This window comes from Hibiscus syriacus, unplaced genomic scaffold, assembly GCF_006381635.1.
Source record: "Hibiscus syriacus cultivar Baekdansim isolate YM2019G1 unplaced genomic scaffold, ASM638163v2 tig00112614_pilon, whole genome shotgun sequence".
Taxonomy (NCBI): domain Eukaryota; kingdom Viridiplantae; phylum Streptophyta; class Magnoliopsida; order Malvales; family Malvaceae; genus Hibiscus; species Hibiscus syriacus.
The window spans coordinates 724158-746557 of record NW_024063369.1 but is presented as its reverse complement, the minus strand read 5'-3'; the positions used below and the strand labels follow the sequence as shown (position 1 = coordinate 746557).

General features: G+C 30.3%; 1 protein-coding gene and 1 long non-coding RNA gene across 2 annotated transcripts; both read right to left on the bottom strand.

Moving 5' to 3' along the window:
- Window positions 1–5665: 5665 nt before the first annotated feature.
- Window positions 5666–6160, bottom strand: LOC120182084. The gene is made up of 3 exons (XR_005521803.1): window positions 6064–6160; window positions 5825–5971; window positions 5666–5744 (listed from the first exon to the last, which is right to left on the bottom strand). It is a non-coding gene; the product is annotated as an uncharacterized LOC120182084 (long non-coding RNA).
- Window positions 6161–6216: 56 nt separating this feature from the next.
- Window positions 6217–7912, bottom strand: LOC120182008 (putative U-box domain-containing protein 50). Its single transcript, XM_039187032.1, has 5 exons — window positions 7646–7912; window positions 7352–7449; window positions 6670–7274; window positions 6428–6588; window positions 6217–6345 (listed from the first exon to the last, which is right to left on the bottom strand). Exons 1-5 carry the CDS (start codon window positions 7910–7912, stop codon window positions 6217–6219), a joined length of 1260 nt encoding a protein of 419 aa, XP_039042963.1.
- Window positions 7913–22400: the final 14488 nt, after the last annotated feature.

Below are 22400 nucleotides of genomic sequence, written 5' to 3'. Positions count from 1 at the left end.
TGATTTAAGCTTTCCTTAAGCTTAGTTATCATCTAATAATCAAAACCCAACCTTAAAATCAACAATTCATTTACAAACAAAGAAACTTACCTTTGGCTTGCTCTCCCACGTATGAAGAAGAAGAAAAGAGAAGAGCACTCTGGAGAGTTCTCTCCCTTTTCACGTGTATATCATTCATTGAATGATCAAATGACCATTTAACCCTTAATTTCTTTTAATAATTACTAAATAACCTTCAATATATATTCAAATAATCATTGAATTATTTCATTCTTCTACTTTAGTCATCAAATTCTGAAACTTTACAATTTGATCACTAACCCGGTATTGAGGATGTTACAACATCAACGTGCTTTGCATTGATATAGTGGAATTGGGCCTAACATGTGGTAACGTGTTTACAGGAATACTACAACCGGTAAAAAATTTAATGATGTGCATGTAAACATGATACGTGAGTATTAAAATTAGGGTAAATTGCGCATTTAGTATATAAACTATCAGTTTTGGTTCATTTTAGTATCTAAACTTTCATTTTTTTTCAAAATCATGCCTAATATTTAGTTTTTGTTTCATTTTAGTACCCGTTAAAGCCTTAATGTTATTTTTTTTAAAAATGAAAGTTTAGGTACTAAACGGATCAAAACTGATAGTTTAGGTACTAAACGCGTTAAGTTCTTAACGGTGGGATACTAAAATGAAACAAAAACTAAACGTTAGACATGGTTTTGAAAAACTTGAAAGTTTAGGTACTAAAACAAATCAAAACTAATAGTTTAGGTACTACATGCTTAATTTACCCTAAATTTTATGGGTAAAGTATACTAGAGGACACTAAACTATGCAAAACAATAATTTGGTTTTTAAACTTATTATATTATTACCAAATGGTCCACTGTCAAGTTAAAATAGTAATAAATGTTGATAATTTTAAGGATCATTTTGTAATAATATGATAAATTTAAAGACTATTTTGTAGCAGTTTGGTAAATTTTAATGACTATTTTGTAACTGTAACACCTCAAATTTTAGTTAGTGACCAAAATATAAATTTTTAAAGTTTAGTGGTGAAACTATAAAGTTTGGAAAATTCAAAAATCAAAAGTATAATTTTCTAAAAGTTTAGGGACTAAAAGTGTAATTTTCAAATTTTAGGTATTTTAACCCTATAATGAATAGTCCCCAAAAATGACGTTTCGGTGAGGTCAAATTTTTTATCCGGGATTTATGTTAAAAGTTATAAAGTATTAAAGTCATGTAAAAATTCGGTAAATCGGATTGAATAGGAATTTTGAGAAAATTTGAAGGGTATTAAATTAAGCTTAGAAATATTATTTCCACATTTTTAAATGATGAAAAATAATATGGACCATTGGATTTGAGATTTTATTTCCATGTTCAATTTGGACCGTTGGATGAAAACAACAATATTGAAATTCTAGGAAAGTTGCATGGATAAAGTTGTCAAGGGCATAATATTTTGTTCATCTTTGATTTTGGAAGATGATAACCAACATGTGACTTGGTATGGATGTCATCATCAAGTTTCATTAATGGTAAAATTGTCATTTCCTAATTAAATGAATTTTAAATTCATTTAAGCTTAATAAATGACAAATTAACTATAAATTTCATGAAAATAAGTTTTTCTTCAACCTCCATTTTGTGCTCCTCATAACCTAGGTAGAGAAAATTATTTTTTATTTTTTAGCAATTTCCTTTGGATTTTGGATCAAATCGTGAAATAGAAAATTGTTCTATTCAAAGAGCTCTATCATTTGATACCATTATTGCATGCTAATATTGCTTGAATGTTAAGTTCATAAATTTTAGGGTTTATGTTCATGTTAGGATTTTATGAATTGATGATGGATTTTGAGGTTGTTGAAGTTGTAGAATCACTTCCAATTTAGTTTGATGATTAAAATGACCTAGAAATGATATTTTGATTTTTGGCCTAAACCATAAATTAGGGGAAGTTTGTGATTTGATGAAATTAAGTTAGGGGTTTGATTGTAGAGGTTTTAAAATGTTGAATAGAGGTTGATTTCATGCTTGAATCAATTGAAATCAAGTGAAAATCATGGAAATCGACCCCCTTAATATTCAGCCTAAGAATTTGTTAGTGAGAAAAATTATTGAAAAATTATGTATGGGTTGGAAATGATGTAGGAAGGATTCTACAAGCCTTATAAAAAATTTAGGACCTTTTTGTAATTTTGTGAAAGTTAGGGGACCTATTTGATAATTTTTAAAAGTTATGAGGTTGATGTGTAATTATTCAATAAATGAAGTACTATGATTGAAATTAATTTTAGAGTGATGAATTTGGTTTTAGAATGCAAAATTTGACTATTTTGGGAAGTTGTCAAAGTTTGAGTAATAAATGGCAAATATTGAGAAAATTAGTGACCTAAGTGGTAATAATGGAATTTTTGAGATATTAGGATGGAAATTAGATTATGGAAATTTAATTAAGTTGTTTGAGACTTGAATTGAAGTAAAAGGGCAAAGACTATTTAGAATAAAATGAAAAAGCTGAGATGAATTCTAAAAGAATTCATAATTAGTAGTTAAAATAGAAAGTTGAAAAATGTTATGTGAAGTTTTGGTGAATTTGGATAAAAAAAGAGACTTGAATGGTCAACTTGAAAGTGTTAAAGTCATCATTTATGTTGTGACATAGAATTAATAACGAATAAGCATCGAAAGACCTTTAGTAATTTATTTTGTGTGTCTATGTTAGTGAAATTCTAACATGTGGTTTGAAATTTACATATTTTGTAAATGATGTTCATTTAGATTGTGTGCTTGAAATCAAGATTAAGCAATTAAAGGTAAGGAGAACTTAAGCATGAAATGTGAATTTCTAAGGAAAGTTGCAAGCTAAAGACTCCAAGTGAGTGCATATTTAATTTGTATTTATGATATCGTTCAAACATTGGCTTGCGATGAGCCAGTGACGAAGTGACTATGATAAGAAGTGACTCCTAAATGTTATAAAATTTTGTGATTCATGCATATATGTTCATTTGATATGCTAATAGAATTAATGAATAAGTTGGTGAAATCAACCCATATTTGTGTTCTAAACAGTAAGTTTAGAAAATCATCATAAATTCTATAGAAATGATTAGGGGATAATTTTTATGTTTTTGGATTTATATATCAGTCTAGTTTTGTTGAGAACAAACGACTACTTATTTCAAGAAGTATACAAAAAGATATGAATTCTTAATCGATGACAGGTCAGAAAATAGGGCAGCAAATTTTGCTTAAAACAACTTCTCTAAATCAACTTTAAAAATTCACTATAAATTGTACAAGATGAATTAGAAGGAGTGTCTTGTATGGTTAGATTCATATTCGAGTATATTTTCTATTGGTATAAACGGAATAATTTTTAAGTATGTAGATTAATACAGAATAATATTTCTTTGAATGCATGCAAACTGCCAGAATATGAAATAAAATTTAGAATGTGGTAAACTATGTATGTTATGATACTCTTATGATATACATTATCTTAGAATGTTTGAAATGATTCAATGTTATTACATTGGCATGATAAATTATGATATTTATTATACAAGGAAATACGATATTTATATGTTTAAAAGAGAAAGTGATAATAAGTAAGTGTAGTTATTTATTTAATTATTCTGATCACAGACGACTTGTGATAAGTCAACCTCATATTATTTTAAAGTATGTTTTTATTTTCATTACATATTATTTCCATGATATTTCTATAAAGTTTTATGAATGATTTAGGGTATGAATTGTCAATCATGTTATGATCTGAAAGGTTTGATATGTTGAGATATTGATATCTTTGATAATTTTATAACATATAATAATTAATGGAAAAGCCTATTGTATATTGCATTGAGTGTCGTAAGTACAAGTGACATGCCATGAAGTGGAGTGATTATGATTATGATCTGGTACATTTGTGTACATTATGTATAGCACCGTTGATGCAAGTGATATGATTGCACTTGGTGTGCATAGTCTGATTTTGAAGATAGCACTGAAGTGCTTATTGCGCACACTCGTATGACTCACGTACCTTACAATCTCATAAATACGCATTGGACTATGAACTTAAAAATAAGCTATGCATATGAAATTAAGTTATAAATCTGAAATAAGTTATAAGACTGAAAACAAGTTCTGAATATGAGAATGAATTTTAAAATGTGAAAGTACTGATTATGAAAATGAAATGTGAAAGTGGATATGAAAGTGAATTATGAAAATAAGAAATGAAAATTTTGTATTGTATATGAATGAAAAAGAATATGATATGACTGTTATGTATGATATTGTTTATCATGGCTTTGATATGTTTATCATGGTTTTGATAAAATCATAAGATAATGATTTTCAGGTCCTTGAAGAAAAAATTGCTTGAATAAATCAGTTTAAATATTTAGTGATTTTATTGGAATTTAAGTTAATGATTTTAAATTGTTTAGATATTGTTAAGTTGTTTGATATTTATATCACTTTAGTTTGTTTATAATGTCTCACTAAGTTTATACTTAGCATGTGATGATTTTTACACGTAGGTAAAAAAGAGCAAGTGAAGTAAGGAGCTGAGTGGGCATCAATTAATAAAGAAAAGTTACAGGTATAAGTAATAACATCCTACTATTTTAAAATTTACTAGATGACATGTATACGATTAAGAAATATCTAAGATATGTCATTATAGATATAATTATGAATTAAGTTGTGTTTTAGATAAAATTTATATTTTATTAGAGTATATAAATATTTTAAATTAAATAGTCTAATTTATGATATGAAAAAGTATAGAACAGTCTAGTTGTTGCCTGAAATTAATATTGATTTGGAGGCTTAAACACTATAATATGATTTTACGTGATTACATTATTTATTGAAAAGATTAAATTGAATAAATTTCAAAAATTCAAAATTTTGCTGGATTTTCAACCTTAGAATGTATATAAAACTTTGTAACATCTTTGACTCGCATTCGGGTACGCATATAGGTTAAGGGTGTTACAATAACCGTTTGAGAAGTGTAATAACCATTTTGTGACATTTGAAAGATCACTGACAAAAAAATTATTTTTACATAATTCAGCACCTCTGGTGTACTTTGTCCTAAATGTTATATGATCACTGAACTTTCAAAAGTTACAAAATAGTCATTAAATTTATTGAGCTGCTATAAAATAGTCATGCAATGTTATAATAAAGTAAAAGTTCAATAAATTTAATGACCATTTTGCAACAGTTCAATTACTTTAATTACCATTTTGTAAATAAAGTTTAACTATCATATTGTAACAGTTCGATAAATTTAATGACAATTTTAAATTTTTTAAAGTTCAGTGACCAAAATGGTCATTTGAGTGTAGTTTAGTGACCTATAATGTACTTTACCCCAACATCTATATAAATGTATTCCTTTTCATTTGTTAGCTCCAAAGAAATGTAAGTTGTCTTTGAAATCAATGCAATTACCTCTGTAATTTGACAAAAAGAATTGTTGAAAAAAGTTTGCTTTATGTTTCTATATGAACAAAGTAAAAAGTTAACAAAGATGATAATGGTGTAGGGATATTCATTCAAGAACTATAATTCTTCTGGTACTCAATTGTAAAAGCTAGAAGATGGCATCACTGATTTCTGGTTCTTCTTTACGTGCTGCTGTCCGATGGAGACGATTGCATGTTACAAAAATGCTCTCCCTTAAGAAGGCTGATTACCTGTTAAATTTGGTGTTTAAACAAAGCAAAAATGGTGATTTGTAAGCCATGGCTGTAATTCAAGGAAGGGTTCTGATTACTTGAGTCATATAGGGTCTAGAAATTGGCTTGGTCCTTGTACAAGCAGTTGCAGCAGCCATGACTCTGTAAATTCCATGCATGTCCCAGCACTCTGAGTCTTCGTCCAATAGCTCATAGAATTTTCTTTTCAGCATCAAAGGCCGGGCCTGCCATTTCCGTATAGAATTGAATGTTACGGTCTCGATGAGGCTGAAACAAAGCTAGGGATCGAACGAGAAACGGAGAACAGACTACTAACCCGCTCGATTAAGCTTTTGTCGTCCTCGGGTGCCGATGTTCGGCAAAACAGTCTCAATAGCAGAACTCCAAACGAAAGGACATCGCTTTTCACCAGTTCCATTGTTTCATGGTCTAGAGGATCCATTAGGCATCTTCATCAACAAAAGTTGCTTTAAGCTGATTGCTCAAGAAAAAACACATAAAGCAAGAAGCTTCTGATGAGAGTGGATGTATACCTATTCTTGGAGTTGAATGATAGTTGTTCATTATGAAGCCATGCAGCCTTTCCAAAGCCAGAAATCTGATAGGAAAATGAACGGCACGATTAGAGAATTCGAAGATGATATACGCCTCGTAACAAATTTCGATTTAAGATGCTTTACCATAGGCTGCAAATCACGCCTTATGAAAATGCTGCGGGGCTGCAATTCGCCATGGACAACGGGCCATTGCGGACATTCTTCGTGCATGTATCGGACACCTTGTGCTATAGTTATGGCAATCTTAAGTCTAGCTTCGAATTTCAGCTCCCTTCTTTCCGAGCCTGCAAGACGAATGAAGCCTTCAGCAAATTGAATATGAAAATTCAAAAGGAAGTATTGTATTTACAGTACTCACTACTCACCCCAAATGTATCTGTCTAATGTCATTCCTTGTAGCAGGGGAAAGATTAAAATCGTTCCGTTTTCGCTCTGATGGTAACCCGTGATAACCGATATGTTCTTGTGGTTCATACACGAGGCCGCTCTCATTTCTGCCTCAAGAATGGTTGTAGAGTGTGGCCCAAGCCTCTTTACTAATACAGATCGTTGGTCAAGACATCCCATATATGTGCTGTAGTTCTTGTCACGGTCATTGCTAGCCCTTGTCGAAAATCTCTTTGTTATTTCCGAAATCACTTCCCAGCTTAGCTGTTGTGGGCTGATGTTGCTACATGGAAGGTTATGACCTGTTTTGGTGCGCTCGACTTGTTTCGGAGTTTCGTTTTCCTTAAGTGGCTCCGACTCTGTTTCGTTTTCGACCGGCTTCACTTGCGATGTCGATGACGATCCCTTCATCATCTTTGGGGACTTGGGATTATGGATTACTTCTTCCATGAGCATTAAGCTGTGTGACGACTCATCCTCTGTTGTCCAATGATCATCGACAACGGCGCCTTCTCCATCGGTCACCAATGATACATTACATTCGACTCCTATCAGCCGGAAAGTCAAGTGCTTTGCAAAGGAACTGCAAGAGCAAATTTGAAGCTCTTCAAGCTAGCTAAAATACATAGTGTACCAGAACAGAGGAATAAGGAATTAAACCTATCAAGAATAATCCAAGTGGCCCCAACATTGTTGGCCTCTTCAATTATGATATCCTTTGGCTGGTAGCCTGCAGCAACCTTAACCGGAAACTTCACCTGCAATACAAGATTAAGTTGGTTTATACAATCAAAATCAACGTATTCCGAGTCGCTTTTATCCGTATTCTACTCTCACACACGAGTCCGAGTAACATAGCAACAAAGGAATAGCTAAAAGACTCACTCCATTGCTTTTGAATCTTTCATAAAAGGGTCTGAAAATTCGCATGTAATCCTCCTTCTTTTGGCTTACTTGATGACGAAGGAACCTGATGTACGGATCATCTCCACATGCATAATTGCACCTATGATCTCCATGGTAACGTTTGCTCGAAGACGGTCCGGACCCTTCAACGGGGAGAAGGGTTAGAGCTAAAATCTCATCCACCTTGTTATTACTAGCATATTTCGAGGCCCTCAGCAGCGGCACAAGGCCTTGCTTGTCAGCGGCGGCGACTTTTTCTCCGTTTAAAACGACAATCACTCTATGTAAACTCTCCCCCCTTTTCCTAGTCGTCATCGTAGATCGATATCCCCCTTGTTCCGCTAAGCTGTTTCGAGGCTATTCCCTGTTGCTTCGCATTTATTTCGAACTACGATGGCGGCTTTCTACCATGTGATCGACATAGTTCTTGTTCCTTGTTACTAACAAGATATTCACTCTGGGAATGTCCGGAAACATTGTCTTTCATTTGGCCTTTACTTACCATTCGCCTCGTTACATTTTGTCCGAATCGCCAACCAGACACTGAATAGTTTACAAATATGGCTCTTGAGATTTGGCCTTTTCGGAAACGTTAATGATTTCCATGAGAGAGTTGAGTTGCCTGGAAATGGTGCTGGTGCGGGATTTGTAATACGGACAGATCGGGGAAATGAATAGAGCATTGAAAAGTGAGGAGGAGGATGAAAACTAGGAAAAAATTTAGATAGTCCGACTCATCACGTCTTCTGTAGTCTCACTAAAAAAAATTTATTAAATGATCCCGACTCATCGAGTTATACATGGTCCAATAAAAAAACCACAAATTATTTTAAAAAAATGATATGAATAAATAATATTAGTTAGAACTACATATTACGAGATCAACCAGATCCTTCAAATAATTTCTCGGAAACTAGGGTTGAGCTTGGATGACTCAGAAATGCCATTATCACTGCTTTCGGGGGAAGAATGGTGCATGAGTCCAAACAGTCTATTCTTTTAACGTTTTGTTTAGAATTTAGTGTAGCAACATTGTTTTTTGTCAGCTGCACGTGTGGAATGCATTAGTAGGCAATTTTTTTTATATATATTTTTAGTTAATTGCATAACATGTCCTTAAAGTAGGACCCTTATTTTAAATTGGTCCCTAAACTTTTAAATGTTCTAATTTTATCACTAAAATTATCATTCTAAATTAGTACTCAAACTTTTGAATATTTCAATTTTATCCCCATACTATGACTTTCATTCTAAATTGGTCTACAAACTTTTGAATATTCCAATTTCATCCCAAGCTACATGTATATACTAATCACGTCCCTCGTTAATAAAATCGTTAGGCCAAGTTATATTATTATACGTTTGAAAAAAACAAAAGTTAGGTTAAATTATGGTTGAAACTAATTAAATATTTGGATAAATTTGAGGATAAATTTGGAATATTCAAAAGTTTGTGGACTAATTTAGGAAATGGGTCATGGTTTAGGGATGGAATTAGAATGTTTAAAAGTTTAAGAACTATTTTAGAATGAGAGTCATAGTTTGGGGATGAAATTAAAATATTTAAAAGTTTAAGGAATAATTTAAAATGAAAGTTATAGTTTAGGGACATATGATATACTTAAGTCATATTTTTATTTTAACTCAAATATCTTATTTTCATTGTAACACCCATAGCTCGTATGTGTCTCGTAATACGAGTTAAAAATGTTACATCAATTCAACAAAAATTTGATGAGTCTAAATGCTTAAATTTTTTTTGTTTCGGTTTAAAATATTATTTTTATCATTTAAAAAAGTTTTCCATTAGTATGCATAGTCATAACATAATAATTTATCGTTCTAAACAAAGTTGATTTTATACAGCAATTAGGTAGTTTCATATTGGTTCATATCTATATACAACTGCCTAATGTTGTTTGGTTTAAACCCATTTAAAACCATTCATAATATTCATTCATAAATACGATCATAACTGAAATTAACCAAACATTAAAACGATTCTAAATTATTATTTCATACCCCTTTTTAATATAAAAATAATAAAGTAACCCAACATATATAATGTATATACCACTAATAAATCAAAATTAGGATGTCTTACTGATATTGTCGGTAGGTTTGATTTCCACAAGATGTTGGTATGCTCCTCACTTCACGTTTTTTTCTTTACTCAAACTTACACATGAAAATTATCACGCGCTAAGTAAAACTTAGTGAGGTAATAATATAGCTAAAATGAGATAAAACATAAGATTTCATAAAACATTATAAACATAAAATTAAAATTAAAATAAAAGTATTAAAACTTTCAAACCAGGTTATTCATGTTGTTTTCCTCTTGAAAACCTAAAAATCATCATCTCATAATTTTATAAAAAAATAACGTAAATCATCATTAAATATAAAAAACATCATATTCCTTTCATTCTGACATATTTTTCATTCGAACATATTTCATAACTTTCACTTCAGTTCTATATTCCATTATTTCATATTCCTGTCATAACTTTCACATTTACTGTTATAACCCAATGTATATGTAAGAGAATACAAGGTACGTGAGTCAGACGAGTGTTATCACATCAGAATCATAATATGCACACAAAGGGTAATCACATCCAAATATATATTAGTGTACCCACCGGTAACATCACAATATATCACATCAGAAATGAGCACACATAGTGTTATCGCATCAGAAAATATATATATATATATATATATACTAGTGCACCCACCAGTACACCACAGTATATCAAAATCATAACATATAAGCACACGTATTGCTATCATATCAAAATCGTAATGTGCACACAAAGGGCAATCACATTAGAATATATACTAGTGCACCTTCAGGCAACACCCCAGTATATTAGAATCACTCCACCTCATGTACCCACAACTCTCAATGCAACATACAATGGGTTTTCATATCATATTTCATTCATTTATAATTCAACATTTTCAATCGGTGACATTTTCTAATATCATTCTCATAAAAATAATAATACATTTAGGACAGTTCATACCCTAATCATTCATAAAATTTTCGTGCGAACATTATATAAATAACTAGTATTTAAAACAGAAAGCGTACTTTAAAATAATATGAGGTTGACTTATCACAAGTCGTCATCAATCAATTTAATCGAATAAATTAATGTACTCATTTTAACACTTTACTTATAAATCAAAATATAATCATTACTAAGCTTTAGGTTTAATCATTGTTTCAACTACACTATTTATCAAAATTTCATATTATGATAGTTTGCACTACCTTTAAATAAATATTATTATGTATTAATATATAGACTGAAAAATTATTCCGTTTGAACTAATAAAAACTAGACTCGAATAGGATTTAACCATATAAGGCACTATGTCTGTTTTCGCTTGTACATTTTATAGCAAATTTTCAAAGTTGACTGACAAAAGTTGTTTTGGGCAAAATCTGTTACCCTGTTTTCTGACATATCACCGATTAAAAATTCATATCTTTTTGTATACTCCTCGAAATTAGTTTTCGTTTGTTTTAAACGAAACTATACTGATATACGAAATCCAATGGTATAAGATTCATCCTTCAATTATTTTTTAGAATTTCTGGTAATTTTCTAAACTTACTGTATATAACATAATTTATGGGCAAATTTCATCAACTTGTATCCTTAATTTATTCATTAATTCTATTAGCTTACCGATTGAACATATAGGCTTGAATCATACTTCACACACGCACTATGAGTCACTTTTTAACGTAACTCCGACACTGACTCATCGCAAGTCAATGTTTGTTCAATAACATAAATACAAATTAAATGCACTCACATTTGCCTCACCACCGAACCTTCTCCATAATATTCTTCTCGATCTCACACTTTTCCTTCCATTTCAAACTACTTGGATCACTAAATTTATTGTGGTCTGACGATATTATATAATAATATAAAATATTCAAACTATATGTTAGAATCAAACTAACATAATCTAAACAAAATTATAAAATTCGATAGAAATAAAATCAATACGTGAATCGATATAAAACTGAATCATACCTCCTTCATAATTTCAAACTTCTCAAAATGTTTATTCAATCCCATGAATATTTATTTCCACTATAAACCCTTCAATTTTTGTCAATTATACCATAAAGCCATAAATTATGAATTCTTTTTAGAATTCATATTAACTTTCTCATTTAATTCATAATGACCCTTTACCATGATAATCGTTTTACATTAATCACATAAAATTTCCAGTACCTTACTAAAATATTCAAATCAACACTTAAACATTCAAAATCTTATAATTTCATCCTAAAATTTCTTAGATTTTTCAATTTCAACCACACAACTTGATAAACTTGCAATTAATTCTCAACTTAATAATTAAACTCAAAAATCATCATACTAAATATAATTTCCAGCATTGCAATAATTACCTAAATGATACTTCCACATTTAATAAACTTGAAATCAAGTACCTATAATATTGAGACTTTTTTAATTTCACCCTCAAGCTTTAGCAAACTTGAAATTTAGATCCAATCAACTTTCTAACTTAAAATTCTAGCATTTCTAATATTAAAATTCAGCATTAACACACCATCTATCACATTTATGCAATAATGTCCCACAATTATTAAAACTTGTATATTAGCTCTTTTACTAACTCAAACTTCTAAATGGATCCAAACTGATTTCCAAAATACATAGAACACTTATAATATAATTTCTAGACCTAGGAAATTTTTCAATATTTCCCCCCTAATTTCCCCTTATGGCAGAATATAACAAGTCTTTTATGACTTGATTTTCATTTCATTTCAAGCATGAATTCAACATCCTTAGATTAAATTCATGTTATTCTAATCATAACAACATCAAATGACATCAAAATCCCAACATTTCCAAAAACCCTAACTAGGCCAAATAGTATACAAACATGTACACATCAAATTAATCATCATACATGTCTTAGAATTAATCTCCAACCTTAAAAACATCAAAATTCTTCTTCAATTCTTCAAAATCCAAAAATCCTACATAAACCCTAATTTTCAATCTCAACACACAAACGTCTTCACCATGAAATATTGGTACCAAATGATAGAGAATTTCATGTAGATTAATACTATATCCAATTGCTTAATCTAAAAATCAAGTGTATAACTTCAAATATCAAAACAAAAATTTTCTTACCTTCAGCAAGGTGGTTTGGCCAAGAGAAGAACAACAAGCTGAAAATGGTTAATTTCTTGATTATTCTAACATTAAATTAGCCTATACACTTGTCTTTAAATTATTATAATTCAATTTTTTATTCAATTATGAAAAATTCCAAAAATGCCATTAATGAATCTTAAAAATTACCAATTGTCATTGCCATTTCCTCCATTAAAATATTCCTTGGTCAAAGATGAATCAATTTGGCTTTGAATTTATACTTTGGCCATGCAATTTTCAAAAAATTATATTTTAGTCACTAAAATTCTACTGTTAAGTCAAATCTGAAAAATTACACTGTTCAGAGCCAAATTTATTTGATCTAAAATATGGAGATAATATGTCCAACCATTTTCTATCATCCTTCAAATTTTTTTAAAATTTTGGTTCGATTTAATTATCCGATTTCAGTACCGAACTTTATCGCTTTATAGTTTTTAACACAAATCTCGTATCGAAAATATGATTCCTACAAAAAAAATCATTGTTTTAGGCCAAACTGTTCATTTACAGACTAAAATATATAATTTTTTAAAATTACATTTTTTGTCCCTAAACTTTTCAAAGTTTACACTATAGTCACAAAACTTTAAAAATTTACATCTTAGTCACTAGTCAAATTTTGGGTATTACATTCATAATGGGTCATATAGACCTTGAATTAATCTTTTGACATGATATGTAACAGATCACGTGATCTATAAAAATCAAATATATATTATATGATATATAGCATTTATGTGTTCATACAATTTAAAGATTCATTAATGGTTAAAATATCAATTATGAATTGCTATTTAAAATATATAAAAAAATCAATAAACTAATAATATGAATATAATTTAGGGACATGAAAATTTTGGAAGGAAGTGAAATATTATGATCCCATTCCTTAAATCACAATATTATTTCATTGAAAAAATTATATTATCTTGATTCTTTTTAAGATTTTTTGTTGATTATTATTGTATATAACCTAAGAAAATATACTCTTTGTAACACCCTCAACCCGTATCCGACCCGAATACGAGTCTGAGGTGTCACGTTGACTTTTCAAATCTTGACTCTTGACAAAATTCAAAGAAAATTTAAAACTTTCATTAAAATAACAACGTTTTATTTACATAAACTGACCACAATAACCAAAATCGATCAGAGCATATTTAACTCAATCATTTAGTACTTGCCAACTATAATCAAATTAACCAAACACCTTTAAATTATATATTTTTTGATCTGAAATTTTGTAAGGGAGTTGCTAACATGTCTTGCTCTTATTCGCTTCTCTTCTCGCTTCTTTAACCTACGTGTGAAACAATCACACGCTCAGTCGATGACTTAGTGAGGCGTAAACAAATTGACTATAGCATATCATAACTAATTTCTATTATGCACATTTCATGTAGTCATGATAAACCATAAAATGCATCCAAACATATATATATATATATATATATATATATATATATATATATATATATATATATATATATATATACTTATTGCATTTTGCATATCATATACATACATATGGTTTCACAAAGAAACACACATATCATCATATAATTCTATTAACATATTTCCTATCACAAAGCATATAAAGCGTATGTAATAAATTTCTCATTATCTCTTTAATAGTCTTAATTTCATTCTTTATATTTTAGTCATATGTTCTTGTACCTATTCTTCTTAACCAAGCTATATACACATCTCAATCATATCACATATATCATTTCACACCAAAAAGATTACAAACAAAGCACACAATATCATACAAGGTTCTTTTATATCATCTTCTTTATTAGCCTATGTACACATGTGAGAACTATAGATATGTGAGTCTATAGAGGTTGTGCACTAATGCTGTCACCACAGCTCGTATAAATGCACCGAAGTGCCACGTAGAATTGCACCGAAGTGCCACGTAGAAATGCACCGAAGTGCCATATAAGATGTCCCTAAGGACCACGTAGAAAATTCCTTAAGAATCATATACATATGCTAAGGACCAAATATGTGTCTCAGAGACCTCATACATGTTCCAAAGAATACATATATATCTCGAAGGACCGCGTAGACCCTCGACTCTTGGCATGCCAACTATACCCCTAGCTCTCATGACACATATCATGGGCATTATCTATTATATCATTTTTCATAATCATGTAAACATATCACATATTCATATAAACTCGTAGCTTCATTCATATATACATGTAATCACGTAGTTCATGTAAATTCTCATATCATTTCATATTCATTGTATCACATGGCATATAACACTTCTATTGTGTTCCTATAAACCAATCATATCCTATGACTTATATCTTTTCGTATAATTTATGCTTTAATCTCTTATATTCACTTGATTCAATATCATTTAATTTTTTTCACTTTCTCATATCACATATACTTTCTCTTTCATATATCTAATGTCCTATATCATATCTTGTAATCGTGTAAACATGTCTCTTTAATATAATTTACATAGTAATGCCCTATATTTATATCATATAATGATTTAGCATAAGTCATCCTTTATAAAGTTATAATACATGTTCAAATAATCTCATTTTATCCTATGAATAAATTTTACTTATCATATCTCACTTCCCCTTTTACTTACATAATTTATAAACCATAGTTTTCTTTAACTATATAAATCTTCCCTATATAACTTATGTATCCTTATTTAGGCATAGGCTCTCGAATTTATACTATCATCATAGAGTCTTCTAACCTTTCTCGTGTAATCACCTATACCATGTAATATGACTTATACTTGATTATTTTATGCTCACTTGTTCATTACATTCCTTATGTCTCTATCATATAATTTATTTCATGTTCTTCCATTATTACATTTTAGTGTTTTACACAAATCCTATAGCATATACAAAGCATATCCATATTTTTAGTTATGTATACATACAATTAATGTAAAACATATAATCACATATAACACATATAATAATAACAAACACATAATCTTATTCATGACTTCATGCATATTATTCTAGGAAATAGACTCATCGCAAGTCCTATTTCCATTAATCAATACATGTCCCTATTATGCACTCACCTGGCCTCACTAGTCAATACCGATCTGCTATCTTTCCTTGATCGATCTTAATTGCCAAGTTCCGGAACTTGTTTAAGCTCTGTATCTACATAGTAATTCATTGATATTTATCAGTATACTAATTAATATATTCTAAACTATCATTCATTGGGCTAAAAGAAAAGCCATTTTCATCTTTTAATAAAGGTATGCATCGATGCACCACACCCTGCATCGATGCATAAATCCTATTCGATGTTTACATTTAAGGGGGTGCATCGATGCACTACTTGTGTATCGATACACCTTGAACAATTTTTGGGATTTATCCTTGATGCATCGGTGCACATTGAATGTGCATCGATGCACATAGCCCAGAAACGTTATTTTAGAACGAAAATCTCTTTATAATCCTCTCAACACTTTATATTTCACCTCATTTTATATCCCTAACTTGCATACACTTACTTAAACTAATTATTATCCATTCAATACTTCTAAAACTTAGAAATCCAATTCTCCATATGGAATTTAAGAATCTCACTCAAATTCCAACATGTTCCAATTTTAATTCTAACACTTCCTATTCCTTAATTAGCTTGATGACAAGTCAAATCCCACTTCCAATTCTTATTATGAACTCTAATCCAAGATTTCACTTTTTTACTTACTTTCTTTAATCCTTCATGTACTCCTCATCTTATTGTTTTAAGATAATCTAAGCTTTCCTTAAGCTTAGTTATCATCTAATGATCATAACCCAGTCTTAAATTCAATTAAATATTAACCAACAAGAAATCTTACCTTTGCTCTTGGCTTCCACATATGAAGAAGAAATGAGAAGAAGAGAACTCTGGAACTAGAACCTTGTCTCCCTTAATTTCTACGTGTTATCTCCTATGTAAAGGAGGGAAAAAAATCTTCCTTGTGAAATTACTATTATACCCTTCAACATTTTCATAATTATCATCTAATCCAATAAGGAATTATTCCTATTTAAGTCATTAAACTTTTAACTTGATTCAAAATCGAGCACATAGTTTTCAAAATTTATAATTTAGTCACTTACTCTGATTTTGGGATGTTACAAATCTCTCTTCCTTTAAAGAAAATTCGTCCTCGAATTTTCACTGCATACCTTTATAATATCATGGCTTCTAATATTTTCATGTTGCTTTCTTTCTTAATCTTTCTTGTTACCACTAGCAAACCTACCATTTCCTCATATTCAATTCTTCATATACGTCCATATCTGTATAAGTCCATATAATATCATTCATTATATAGACAGTAACCCCACTCCTTATTCCTCAATATTATGGATCAATTGATCTTTTTCATCATTCTCTATGTGTTTGCACATAAATCAAGCTTTTGCTCATTTCTGAATCCTTGTCTGCATTACTATACACACCATCTTTTCATATAACCCCTAGGTATTTGTTCAAAGAATCCTCATTCATTCTCGTTCTTCTAATAATTGAAAATTGTATCATTTCAATATCAAACTTATAACTTATACCTCAATATACCTCTTGTTCTTGTCATACCTGATCTTTTAATCTCCATCTTTGATTTTTTCCTATCCCTTTATTATTTCATTCATTTTAAAATCAAAATCTTCTTATGCACATATCATCATTCATTTTTTTAACATACAAATACTTATTTCCTTGCCTACTTCATATCTATATGATCAAAACCATATCCAAATCCATATCATACTTGATTAACTTAACTTTATATTTTCTTCAAATCTTATAACTTTATTATCCATACTATTACAATTAATCAGTAACAATTTTCCAATTTAGGGCATAAGCCCTAATCAGACTACTCATATTCATCTTCTCAGTTGAAATCCAACTAGTGTAATTTACTCACTTATTCAACCCACACTCTTATTCATATACATTACTATTCTCTTGTCTCTTTCATTACCTTACATTTATGTGATCAAAATACATAATCATGTCTCAATTCACACCATACTTAGTTAATTTACCCTGACGTCATCTTTTGATCCTTTAACTTTAATATACTTATCATCACATAATTATGTTAGCCAGCACCAATTATTCCAATCTAAAGCATAAACCTTCATCGAACCATTCATATGCATTCCTTTCAGTCGGAATTATCTCAGCAATAGTTTACTTAACTTATCAAATCCACACTTACTCTCCTACACCATGAAATTTTCGTTGTTCCAACTCAACATTCTAACTTCCTTTATCTTATAAACTAATCATTGATGTACATATTCTTAAAATCTTCTTATCAATCCTTAGCTTTACTCAAACATACGAATCCTCACCTTCTTCACTACGTCACATATTATAATCAAAATATACAACTGTATCCCAATCCACCTCATCTTTGGTTGTCTTATCCTGACAACATCTCAAAATATTAAATTTCTATACCTTTTCCATCACATAATCTTGTTAGCCAACGCTAACTCTTTCCATCTAAAATGTAAACCCTTATTCTATCCACATTCTTGCTTATACACGGTACTATTCCTTTATTTCAAACTCATAAACTCCGGCTGTATATATCTTATACGCTTGTCACTGATGCACTTATTCTCAAACTCTCTACAAATTCTAACCACATCCCTAGATCTTTTAACTTTCTTATGGTGACACTTGTTCACCATATTCTATCGTATCCATGAAATAATAAGAATACTTCATATCACTTTTTCGATTCAAACCTGTGAAAACTTTCTATCACTATTCTAATATGATTTCAACTTTCTAAAATCAGTCTTTGGTCTTATGAGGCACTTCCTGAGGTGTCCGCTTTTCATCCTACCTGGCCAGAGCAGGTGAATTGCTACTACCATCAGGTTCACCCATCGCTTTCTTTGAAAGTCTCATAATTAGATTTCTACTATATTAAACTAATCTTATTATATTAGCAAGACAACATACTCCTTACACTATCAGATCAGAAATTTTTTCACTCTGTGTTGGCATGTACACATTTTATGACACTTTGGACTTCGGTTTATGCCTAGAATCGGCTAAACCTTAGCTCTGATACCATTAAATGTAACACCCTCAACACGTACCCGACCCGAATACGAGTATGAGGTGTCACATTGACTTTTCAAACCTTGACTCTTGACAAAATTCAAAGAAAATTTAAAACTTTCATTAAAATAACAACGTTTTATTTACATAAACTGAATACAATAACCAAAATCGATCAGAGCATATTTAACTCAATCATTTAGTACATGCCAACTATAATCAAATTAACCAAACACCTTTAAATTATCTATTTTCTGATCTAAAATTTTGTAAGGGAGTTGCTAACATGTCTTGTTCTTCTTCGCTTCTTTAACCTACGTGTGAAACAATCACACGCTCAATCGATGACTTAGTGAGGCGTAAACAAACTGACTATAGTATATCATAACTAATTTCTATTATGTACATTTCATATAGTCATGATAAACCATAAAATGCATCCAAACATATATATATATATATATATTGCATTTTGCATATCATATAAATACATATGGTTTCACAAAGAAACACACATATCATCATATAATTCTATTAACATATTTCCTATCACAAAGCATATAAAAGCGTATGCAATAAATTTCTCATTATCTCTTTAATAGTCTTAATTTCATTCTTTATCTTTTAGTCATATGTTCTTGTACGTATTCTTCTTAACCAAGCTATATACACATCTCCATCATATCACATATATCATTTCACACCATAAAGATTACAAACAAAGTACATAATATCATACAAGGTTCTTTTATATCATATTCGTTATTAGCCCATGTACACATGTGAGAACTATAAATATGTGAGTATATAGAGGTTGTGCACTAATGTTGTCACCACAGCTCGTATAAATGCACCGAAGTGCCACGTAGAATTGCACCTAAGTGCCACGTAGAAATGCACCGAAGTACCATATAAGATGTCCCTGAGAAAATTCCTTAAGAATCATATACATATGATAAGGACCAAATATGTGTCTCAGAGACCTCATACATGTTCCAAAGAATACATATATATCCCGAAGGACCGCATAGACCCTCGACTCTTGGCATGCCAACTATACCCCTAGCTCTCATGACACATATCATAGGCATTATCTATTATATCATTTTTCATAATCATGTAAACATATCACATATTCATATAAACTCGTAGCTTCATTCACATATATATGTAATCACGTAGTTCATGTAAATTCTCATATCATTTCGTATTCATTGTATCACATGGCATATAACACTTCTCTTGTGTTCCTATAAACTATTCATATCCTATGACTTATATCTTTTCATATAATTTATGCTTTAATCTCTTATATTCACTTGATTCATATTCATTTAACTTGTTTCACTTTCTCATATCACATATACTTTCTCTTTCATATATCTAATGTCATGTATCATATCTTGTAATCGTGTAAACATGTCTCTTTAATATAATTTACATAGTAATGCCCTATATTTATATCATATAATGATTTAGCCTAAGTCATCCTTTATAAAGTTATAATACATGTTCAAATAATCTCATTCTATCCTATGAATAATTTCTACTTATCTTATCTCACTTCCCATTTTACTTACATAATTTATAAACCATAGTTTTCTTTAGCTATATAAATCTTCCCTATATAACTTATGTATCCTTATTTAGACATAGGCCCTCGAATTTATACTATCATCATAGAGTCTTCTAACCTTTCTCGTGTAATCACCTATACCATGTAATATGACTTATACTTAATTATTTTATGCTCACTTGTTCATTACATTCCTTATGTCTCTATCATATAATTTATTTCATGTTCTTCCATTATTACATTTCAGTGTTTTACACAAATCCTATAGCATATACAAAGCATATCCATATTTTTAGTTATGCATACATACAATTAATGTAAAACATATAATCACATATAACACATATAATAATAACAAACACATAATCTTATTCATGACTTCATGCATATTATTCTAGGAAATAGACTCATCGCAAGTCCTATTTCCATTAATCAATACATGTCCCTATTATGCACTCACCTGGCCTCACTAGTCAATATCGATCTGCTATTTTTCCTTGATCGATCTTACTTGCCAAGTTCCGGAACTTGTTTAAGCTCTATATCTACATAGTAATTCATTGATATTTATCAGTATACTAATTAGTATATTCTAAACTATCATTCATTGGGCTAAAAGAAAAGCCATTTTCATCTTTTAATGAAGGTATGCATCGATGCACCACACCCTGCATCGATGCATAAATCCTATTCGATGTTTACATTTAAGGGGGTGCATCGATGCACTACTTGTTCATCGATGCACTGATGGCATTCGATTTTCGTATTTTAAAAGAGTGCATCGATGCACTTTAGGTGCATCGATACACCTTGAACAATTTATGGGATTTATCCTTGATGCATCGGTGCACATAGCCCAGAAATGTTATTTTAGCACGAAAATCTCTTTGTAATCCTCTCAACACTTTATATTTCACCTCCTTTTATATCCCTAACTTGCATACACTTACTTAAACTAATTATTATCCATTCAATACTTCTAAAACTTAGAAATCCAATTCTCCATATGGAATTTAAGAATCTCACTCAAATTCCAACATGTTCCAATTTTAATTCTAACACTTCCTATTCCTTAATTAGCTTGATGAAAAGTCAAATCCCACTTCCAATTCTTATTATGAACTCTAATCCAAGATTTCACTTTTCTACTTCCTTTCTTTAATTCTTCATGTACTCCTCTTCTTATTGTTTTAAGATAATCTAAGATTTCCTTAAGCTTAGTTATCATCTAATGATCATAACCCAGTCTTAAATTCAGTTAAATATTAACCAACAAGAAATCTTACCTTTGCTCTTGGCTTCCACACGTGAAGAAGAAAGGAGAAGAAGAGAACTCTGGAACTAGAACCTTGTCTCCCTTTATTTCTACGTGTTATCTCCTATGTAAAGGAGGGGAAAAATCTTCCTTGTGAAATTACTATTATACCCTTTAACATTTCCATAATTATCATCTAATCCAATAAGGAATTATTCCTATTTAAGTCATTGAACTTTTAACTTGATTCAAAATCGACATAGTTTTCAAAATTTACAATTTAGTCACTTACCCTGATTTTGGGATGTTACACTCTTTCAAGAGTTAATCAAAGAAAATATCATCAATATAGAAAAGAATAATGAAACGAGTCAGCAGATAGGGCCTTTACCCCTTAGTAAGGTGGTATAATTTTAGTGTTAGTTAATCTTAATTTTTGAAAAATCAAATTAGTATCTTTTAGCTTATGATAAATGGAATAATGTACTTATGACCCCCTCAAAAATCCCAATAGCGGGTTTTCTCTAGGTGCACGATAGTGGGTTTTCTTTGGGTGCACATTAGCGGGTCTAACATTTTCTAGGGTTTCCGGCGTGTTTCATCATGCTCTCTCTCGGTTCCCTTGTGGGATTGTTGTTT